This window comes from Elephantulus edwardii, unplaced genomic scaffold (genome assembly GCF_000299155.1).
Source record: "Elephantulus edwardii isolate Elephantulus edwardi_28Jun2011 unplaced genomic scaffold, EleEdw1.0 scaffold00145, whole genome shotgun sequence".
NCBI lineage: Eukaryota > Metazoa > Chordata > Mammalia > Macroscelidea > Macroscelididae > Elephantulus > Elephantulus edwardii.
The window spans coordinates 5,253,568-5,263,939 of NW_006399895.1; the positions used below are offsets into that span (position 1 = coordinate 5,253,568).

General features: G+C 37.5%; 1 protein-coding gene across 2 annotated transcripts in view; it reads left to right on the top strand.

Moving 5' to 3' along the window:
• Nucleotides 1-10,372, top strand: part of ALDH1A2 (aldehyde dehydrogenase 1 family, member A2) — a 138,317-nt gene that overhangs the window by 57,355 nt on the left and 70,590 nt on the right. For both annotated transcript variants that reach the window (XM_006894503.1, XM_006894504.1), the window contains exons 3-4: nucleotides 54-194; nucleotides 2,917-3,046. In XM_006894503.1, coding sequence (XP_006894565.1) covers nucleotides 54-194; nucleotides 2,917-3,046 — 271 coding nt within the window. The remainder of the gene's footprint in view (nucleotides 1-53; nucleotides 195-2,916; nucleotides 3,047-10,372) is intronic.

Below are 10,372 nucleotides of genomic sequence, written 5' to 3' on the forward strand. Positions count from 1 at the left end.
TGAGAACAGATGCCCTTCGCAGTTTTGAAAGTGATCTCACTCCTCTCTAACAGGCAGACATAGACAAGGCAGTGCAGGCAGCCCGCCTGGCTTTCTCTCTTGGGTCTGTGTGGAGAAGAATGGATGCTTCAGAAAGAGGACGTCTGCTGGATAAGCTTGCAGATTTGGTGGAACGAGACAGAGCCCTCCTTGCAGTAAGTAGTCTAAGGAATCATTAAGTCTTTCCCACAAATTTACATTCTAGATTCTTCAGTCTTTCTGAAAATACAACGCTAAACTTACATGGAGGTACAAAACATAGGGAGGACAAAGAAAATGAGAGCTGCTTGGATTTGAGAAGTAGATGGGTAATCAGCCAAGAGAATCTCTTCTCATTGAAATTTCAAGAGCACAATTATGACCTTCCTTCCTTTCTACCCCTGAGTCTTGCCAAATAAAACAAAGCCAACAAAAAACAGGAGAGTCACCACATTGCTTGCAGAAAACCAAAGTCAAATGATTCTTTTGAGAAACAAATCAGTTTTTACCTCCCAAGAGTTAATGAATTCCTTTAGACACAGAAGACAAGATAGGGACCTCGTACAGACTTAAATTCTGTTTGTTCTTCTGCAACTTTCCAGTATTAATAGACCAGGAAACAACAACTTTCTTTGACTAAAACCTTTATATTTTTTCACATAAGGAATTTGTGCTGGTGTCTTTATTGTTTTAGTAAAAGCAGATTTCTTAGTGAATACAAGGGTTTTGGTCTGCTGTACATGAAGGATATCCAAATGGATGACCTACAATTGGTTGATTAAACTTTAGCTTTCCTTGTTCAGTCAGCACTGGGCTGTTAATTTAAAAGTTAGAAGTTTAAACCTATCAGCTACTCCAAAAGGAAAAAAAAAAGTGACAACTTATTCTAAAAATTTGTAACTTTATGGGGCAGTTATAGTATGTCCTTTGTCATTAAGACATCAGGTTAATTTGGTATTTTGGCCATCAAGCTATAACCTGCCCTGTACTTGGGAAAACAGATTATTATTGAGCATGATTGGAGACGGGATGGGTACCCTTCCTCACTAACAGTCTACCATGGCTTTTCCTTTTTACCATTTACCTCAGAGATATTTCCATGAGATGGCAGATGGGCTATGAAAAAGATATTTCATAGTGGAGTAGTTCATTCTTGTATGTTTACAAAGTACCTCACCCTATCGAAAGTTTGGAAAAGCCCTACTCTGTGTGAATTTAGGGGAGCTCCTGACCACAAAACTGAATTTGTATTACAATGAAGTTGAAAGTAGAACAAGAGCTGGCAGTTCTGAAGTGAATTTGGCTAGTGTCAGTAACTCCTGGAGACCATTTAAGCAGCCAGATTCCGCTTTTATGGTCTTCTTCATTTCTATACAGCTTGGCTCTGTGCTAACTGCTTTATAATTTTTGGAAAATATAATACCTTTTGATGAACATCTATGTGTTCTAAGAAGTATTATTAAATCATTTCTATTGATTACTTTGAATAAAAGCACCCTGATAAACAGTGAATAAGGAATACCAGAGAAGAATTGGTACCTTTGAATTGTGCTGTCAGAGAATATTGAATATGCACCACGGACTGCCAGAAGAATAAACACTGCAGCCATACAAAGTTCCTTAGAAGGGAGGATGGCAAGACTTTGCTGCAATTACTTTGGACATGTTAACAGAAATGGTTCATCCTTGGAGAAAGATAATATGCTTGGTAAAGTAGAAGGCCAGCCAAAAAGATGATCTTTGTTGAGAAAGGTTGACACAGTAACCTTTTATGGGCTCAAGCTGACGAACAGTAGTGAAGATGGCATAGGATAGGGAAGTATTTTGGTCTGTTTTTTTAATAGGACTGCTGTGAGTTGAAACCAACTCTCTAATCTCTAACAACAGTAACAAATCCATGGTGCTTCTAACAACAGTAACAGATACACAGTGCTAAATAATGGTGAGATTTTAAAACTAGCTCTACCTTGTTTAAACAGTAAGTAGATAAATTGTATTGCAAATAATATAATCTTCCTTTCATGGAATGAAGAATATTTCTGTGTCAGATTGTACTCAATTTTCACAGTAGTATACACACTAGGGAGAAGAAGATGAGATGGCAGACACATATTATTTGTTACCTTCATTTGTTAAATTTGTAATACTTGCCTATCTTTCAAGTGAAATTACTCTTTCCATTTAAGTATGCTCATGTATCTGTGTGTTACAAAATTAACTAATTGTAAAATGTGTCACTCAAATAGTGACATAAATATTCTAAAGCTATTTAATATCACTACTTTCATTTAATAGATCAGTATCTTACTCTTAATAGATAATGGTTGTTAACAGAAATATTTACCAAAAAGCAAATCTTTAAGTTGTTAAAGTATGATCTTCCCTGGAGAAGATCTTGTTTATTTGGTGGTAATAAATAGACTAGCATGCACTGTGGATATTCCAATTCTCAGCAGGGAACTTGGCAGCTGCTGAAGACTTTTTATATTCTCTTCAGTCGTATTAAGATCCCATATCCTGCTCCTCTTTATGGATTCAGATTACTTATGTATACTCAAAAAAATCCGCACTCAGCTCTGCCTTGTATGACTATAACAGAAGCTTGTTTAATATGCAGAACTTTTCTTCACCATTAGTTAAATAGATATTATGTGTATATATTTGGTTTGTGGTTACTGGAAACAGCTCAGCGAATGTGTGTGTGTGTGTGTGTGTGTGTGTGTGTGTGTGTGTATTTGTGAGTTTTAATAGAAACTAAATCAAACTGATTGTCAGACTTGTCCAGAAATGCCTCAAAATTCATATTCTGTCTCTCATTTTTATTTTACTCAAGACATCATTTAATGTGTTCCTGGAAAGTGCTGGGGATTTACTTTTTCTTACTTGCTTTTTCTACAGACCATGGAATCCCTAAATGGTGGCAAACCATTCCTGCAAGCTTTTTATGTGGATTTACAGGGTGTTATCAAAACCCTTCGATATTACGCAGGCTGGGCTGATAAAATCCATGGAATGACCATTCCTGTAGGTATGTAAAATCGGAATAAATTGCAAAGGGGGACCTGAACTTCTGCCAGAAACAAACCATGACCATCAAACACAACAGCAGTCACATAGAACACTGATGTGGGTTCACTTAGAAGTTTTTGAATTGAATAAAGAAGAGACAAATTAAGTCATTAACTCTGACATGCCATTCCACATATAAATATAGGGGCAAGCCACTTGAATCAGTATACCAGTTAGCTAATAAAGATGCAAATATTTAAAAAAAAATTTTTTTAAGATGCAAATATTTGTCATTTGCGCAATGCTAAACACTATGCATCTCTGAGTGCTAGGGTATGAAGGGGAGTTTGGGGAAAAATTCTATTAAAAATTACGATTCAGTCCTTTTCTTGAAGCATAAGATCTACTAACTTGAAATACAGTAAAGTGTTGCAGTTGTTTCTTTCAGTGGTGAAATAATTTACTTTTTTATGATTTTCTGTATTGTCAGCCTGATTTTCTGTATTGTCAACCTGTAAAAACAATTGTTATGTGCCATCAAGTTGTTTGTGACTCATAGCGACCCTATGTACAACAGCCCTAAATGCCATTCTATCCTGTGCCAACCTTGCTGTCTCAAACATATTCATTCCCACCATTCCACTCACAGAATCAATCCATCTCATCGAGGGTCTTCATCTCCTGTGCCATCCCTCCACTCTCCCAAACAAGATGTCCCACTCCAACATGCCCAAAGAATGTCAGATGAAGCTTCAGAATCCTTGACTCCAGGGAACATTCTGGCTTCATCCTCTCCAGGACAAACCTGTTTATTCTCCTAGTAGTCTATGGTATATTCATCACTCTTCTGCAGCACCACAACTCAAAGGCATCAATTCTCTTTCTATCATCCCTATTCATTGTCCAACTCTCCGATGCATAGCACTTAATTGCAAAGACTATAGCCCAGATCAGGCGCACCTTAGTCTCCAGCCTGACGTCGTTGCTCTTCAGTACTCTTGAGAGGTCCCTCACAGCTGACTTTCCCAATGCAATTTGTCTCCTGATTTCCTGGCTGCTATTACCAAGAGTGTTGACTGTGGGACCAAGTAAACTAAAACTGTTAACTATCTCAATCTCTTCACCATCCATACTGATGCTGCCAATTGGCCCAGTGGTGAGAATCTTTGTTTTCCTGGAAAATCCCTCTTCACCCTGTTGTTTTGGGTTTTTTGTTTTTGTTTTGTTTTTTAAGATTAAGACCAGAAGACAAAGTTAAGAGCATAAAACAATTAGAAGTGTCTACAAAAGATTGCTAAATTGTATGGAATGTCGTGCCAACTGTGGTGGTTTAAAAGAGAAGGAATGTTTGTTTCCAAGACAAAAATAGTTGGTGGAGCAGTTTTGAGCTAAAGTCCAATATTTTAAAAAGTCTCAAATTTACTCTCATTGAGTTCCTTCTGACTCTTAGGCATCCTCCATCAGACCTGGAAGGCTGTAAACCCTAACAAGAGGAGGCTGCCCCTCATGCTTGCAAGGAATCTGAGTTAAACAACTGAATACAGATGACCTTTTGTTTAAAAGTTTTCTTAAAACAAAAAAACACTATAAACTACACCACGAGCCTGCCACTGATGACCTACTGAGTTCTGTCACAGCATCCCAGAGAAGACAATGCTATTCTACACGTCCCTGTGTACGAAGAAGTGAAATAGTTGTTTGTTGATTTGTTGTTGTTTTTTCTTATTCACATAACAAATAATGTTTTAGAGGAAAAATTGTGACATTAGAGCTTGGGCTTTTAGTCATTTACTAGAGAATGTATTTTCATTGTTGTTGTTGTTAAGTGCCGTCAAGTCATAGACGACTCATAGAGACCTATGAATGAAAGACCTGAACACTTGTATAACTTTCTTCGTTTCTCCAAGTTCATAGAGTTTCTGGAGGCAGACTATTTCAGAAGTGGATGCCAGTCCTGCTTCCAAGCTTGTTTTAATCAGGGAGCTCCACCAAACACTGTCCACCATGGGTAACCATTATCACATTTGACACATCAGTGTCACAGTGTTTAGCATCACAGCAACCATGAGTTACCTCTGTACTGTAAATGGACAGACTAGTCCTATACCACTCAAAAGAATGTTTGACAAAAAACAATTAAAACCATTTATTTTCTATACTGAAAGGAAAAACTGTTATTGTAGATGTAGACAAACTAAAAGAAATGAGGATTTTGAGAACGAAGTGAAGAGAATGGGAGTTCTTGTTGTGTACCAGAGTTGGACCCAACCTATAAATAGAAAAAAATTTATACATTTTATATATAGATATAAAATGTATGTATACAGGGAAGGAAATATATGTGTATTCTGTCAATAGAAGATGCTGCTAAGTTCTGGGCTCTCTGGAAAACAGCTTGCTTTTCATAGAGGGTGCATACTAGGAAGAGTGGAAAGTAACTCTGAGAACTTTAGATTATCCCCATCAGAGCCTTGCTAGCCAGGCTTGGGAGTATCCATTTACCAGAAAAGGGGATATTTTGGCTGATAGTGCAGATGGATTCAAGCAATGCTTCTCAAATTTTAATGTGTATGTGAATTATCCGTAATCTTTTTAAAGTACAAATGTTGTGGAGATTCTGCTTAGTATGTGCCATTGAGGCAGAACTGATCCACAGCTGACTCTCCAGTGGGTTTTCAGAGGCAGTAAATCACTTAGGAGGAGACTACCTATCTTTCTTCCACAGAGCAGCTGGTGGATCCAAATCATGTGGCTTTGTGCTAGCAGTACAACTTCTTATCACTAAGGCAGCAGAGCTCCCTAGGTGTAGGGTAGGACCTGATATTCTGCATTCTTAACCAACCTCCAAGTGATGCTAATGCTGCTGGTCCTCTAGCTTAAATAGCAAGGAAAGGATATAGAAACCAGAGCCAAGCTAAATGACTGCTGCAGTACCTCATCCAGGCAAGAGGTAATAAATAAAGAAGTTACAGTGAGAGTGGAAAAGAGACAGACAAAACTTTTAAAGAACAGTTTTTAAAATTACCTCTAAAAATTACTGGTAAGAGAACAAACAGATCTGTTCTGAAGCAGGTGAATCAAGACTCCTTCACAGAGGCAAGGATTTTAAAGCTCCGTCTGACATACTTCAGGCATGTACAAGGAGGAACTAGTCCTTGGCGAAGAATATCATGCTTGGGAGGGTGGAGGGACAGAGCAAAAGAGGAAGACCCTCAGTGAGATGGATTGACTCAGTGACTAGGGTAATAGGAGTAGGTGCAACAGAGACAATGAGGTTGGCTCAGATCCTGAGCAGGGTTCAGGGCTGTTGTACATAGGGAGTCGCAAACAACTCTGGCACATAACTGCAACGAACAAGAGTGATGTGACATATTGAATATTAGCTTCTTCTTCAGTGTATTCAGAAGGTTAGAGAAGATTATTCTGATAGAACATCAGACTATGAGTTCAGTCCTGGCTGTAAGAATACTACAGAACAACTGTTCACTAGCATACATTGCTAGTTTGAGGATGGCCTGCCTGCAGTGTAGTTAATATACCGGGTGACTATTAGGGTGACTCAGGAATGAAAACATTTAGCAAAAACTGGAAGCTCGTCAGTCTTTTAAAGTCAGCTACTGTTTGTTTGATTCTTTGTTTTGAAGTAAGGAAAGGTCATTTAATAAAGATTTATGCATTTTGCCTCATTCTTAACATACCATTTTACTGTCAGAACAACAAATAAAATTCAGCCATTTCAATCTATTTTCAACAACTATTCTAGTGATAAGGTGGAACATAAAGCTGTGTGCACCAATCTCTGACCTTACAATGTTTTGGTTTTCTTCTGCTTCCTCAGGAGGGAAGATTCTGATTAAATACCAATTTATTGGAGCCTTTGACAATGATGTTTTAGTGTCATATTTATCTGATGATTAGTGCATAATTGTTTGCCCTTATGCTCCTTAAAGACCCTAAGAAGGTAGTCCTAGGAACTTAGAAATGCAGGACTTCAAGAATGAGTTCACAGAAATTATATGCTACTCATAAACAAATGCTCAGTAGTTGAAGGGAAAGGTCAGAATTCTTTTAAACACTAATTTTTCTGTTTCTCTTATCTCCTAGCAAAGTTAAAGGGATATCAAGATGCAGGAGTCTGAGGTGAGGCCTGTAGGCAACCTTCGTAGGAGGCTGAGATTTAGTATGTTGCTGTGGTGCCTCAAGCAGCAGAGGGGAAGATGGAGACAAGGTTGTGCTTGCGAGCCAGCTTGCATCTGTGCTTGAGCTTTAAGAACATGAGGGTTTGTTGTAGGGTACCAAGAAGCCATTTATCCACTCCTTTGGCTATTCTAGTGCTTAGTGACTTTAGCTGAACTAAATTCATAATGCAAGGGTCTGATAGGGTCCATAGGATCATTGTGATCTGTAGTGGACTCAATAGCACCTAATAATAATCAAACCAGGGGTTCACTGGGAATGCTTGGAGGGGAGGTAGCAGTCATAATATTATTTTTGTCTATGATCAATCAATCCATTTGTGTTTATCACTTGTAACTGTAATTTAACATCCGCTTGACTTTGCCTCAATATATTTGACTTTTCCAAATTAAATCTAGAATATAAGAGGGGTTTAATTTATAACTAGGGGATATATATTGCATGATGTGCATTTCTCTGCCAAACATCAAAATTTTGTATTAGAGTTTACCTCCTCACCTAAGCATCAACCTTATTCCCATCTTCTTCATTCATTTTTTGCTCAACAGATATTTTTGAGCAGCTGCTATGTTTCAGGCTCTATGTTAGGCTTTGCCTTGAAGGTGTTCATAGAATATTAAGGTAAATAAAAAGGCAGTAGGATACCATGTTATTCACCAATATTAAGATTGTAGTTGGACACAGGGTTCTAGGAAGAATTCTTACAGACAAATCTGAATGGGAATAGTCTATGCCAAGCCTGGAAAGAAGAGAGTGCAGTGTGCTAGTGTATCTGAAAATATACCCAGATATAGATCTGGGCTAGAGCTTTTTTTTTTTTAACATAAACAACGATTCATGATTGGATTTTTTTAAATAAATAATTACAGATCAGAATTACACTTTAGAAAGAATACATTGACTACATGCTAAATTAAGAAACAGGGAAGGTAAATAACCTGCTTTGTCTCCATTGAGGATAGCCTCCTTTCGAATACTTAAGAAGAGGAGAAAGGGCCGTTTCTAAGACATCCTCTGGACAGCTGTTTCTTCTGAATGAGCATCTCTGCCTGCTGTTTGCCCTGGCTCATTCAAGGCTCACAGCTGGATATTACTGCAGAATTAGACAGTCCCGATTTGATTCACAGGGGTCCTGAAGTTGTTCCCTTTACAACCCTGTCCATTACTTCCCATCATGATACCCAGAGGAGTCATTATCTCGCACTATAAATCCCACGCTTTGACCCTTCTACTGTGACAAACCCTAATTATGATGATAAATAATCATGACTGTGATTTATTGAACACTTTCTTTGTTCCTGTTATTATCTCTCCTCTCATGGCAGCCCTGTAGAGGAAGTAGTATTTCCCTTCTCTGATTCTTTTTAGCCTGTATAAAAAGAGTGTTCATGCTTCTCTTGTGTCCATAATTTCCCTGTGGTGGAAGAAGAATCAAAGTTTATTTTTAATTTATAAATGGAGAAATGGAGTTTACCATGTCTTTCTCCCTGTAACAAGTGTTACTTTGAATAATTTTTTAAAATATAAGCAGAAAAAGCATACCCAGTAATTGGGCTGAATTGTGACCAAACAAATGTCCTTCTGGTATATTTTAATGTTAAAAAAGTTTAAGAAATTATCTAGGTTATAAGTAATTATCCATGTTCTCCTTTTCTAAATTTTCCTGTTAAAAAATAGTTTAAAATGCAGGTGATGATTAATAACTGAAGATTCCCCCCCCCCGTTCAGTTAATCTAATCTAGTTTAATGTCAAACTACAGAATCTGTTTGCTCTTAGAATAAGAATGAGGAACTACCCTTTACCAGTGGTAAGAAGGACAAGTAGTAAGTAGGATTTGAATGGTGGTGACAAAAGACTACAAAGAGTGCCTCACATGTCATCTCTCTAAGATTTTAATACTGAAAAGGGCTTTAAATATTCCTCAAACTACTCTCCTCATTCTGTAGACAAACTGAAGTCCAGAAAAATTAGTGAATGTTTCCTCAAGATTAGTGATAGACTAAGACTTCATAAAGACCAGCTCATGAAACACTTGTTGCAGAAGACCAAAGATTACAGTTGTCAATATGGATTACATCTCAACAACAGGAAAACAAAGATCCTCACCAGTGGGCCAGTAGATGGTCTTATGATAGATGGAGGAAGGATTGAAGTTGTCAATAATTTTATCTTGCTTGAAGGATCCACAATCAACTTCCTTTAACTAAATAAATAGTTCAACTAAGTTAATAGTGAAACAAGGATTTTAATTGTAAGGTCTTTCTATTCTTCATGAGTTACAGACTTACAGTGAAGCCTGTGTGAGATATGGTTGCCTTAATTTTTCAAGTCTCACTAATTTTTCACTTTTAACAGGGTATAGTTGTACCACTTTTCCATTGCTAACTGTCGGGAGGTCTGGTGGCTCAATGGTAAGGAATTATGCTGCCAGTGTAAAACCATGTGGTTTGAATCCACCAGCTGCTTTGTGGGAGAGATAGGTAATCTCCTCCCATGTGATTGACTGCTTTAAAAAAGCACCTGGGGAGTCAGCTGTGGGTCACTTCCGACTCAAAAGTACACAACAATGACAGTTCTAGTGGAAGATATTTTCATTTTCCTTTCCCTAAAGCTTTCTACCCTACACAGGTTCCAGCTTTCTTGGGTTTTACTGTATTTGTTTGTTGAAAACACTCACAAATAAACACATCAGAAAAGTTGTTTCTATTCAGTTCTTAAACCCTTTTAAGATCAAACTCTATCAATGTGGTTTAATTATTTTGTGAAGAAAAAGAAAGATTAAAATATCATGCATTGACATGTGATTTAGTATTTCTGAGGGGAAGTTCATGTCTCCTGTAGTGTTGCATTTGTAACTCAAGATACTTGAGGTTATGTGAGTCCCTGTGCCCATGTATCAGATGCTCAAAAGAACCATCTTCCACTTTCCTCACTAAAGGTCATTTTTAGAAATCCTATTTCCATACCTTTCTGACATTTTACTCTGAATTGTTGCTTATAGTTGCTCACTTAAATTTAATATCTTCTTCACCTAAGCATCTATAGGATATTTTACAGGGAGTTAATTGAAGTATGCATATTGAGATTCAAGTCTTAATTAATTTAACCCATATATATACCTGGATGTGCTCACCAAGTTGTGCCAAG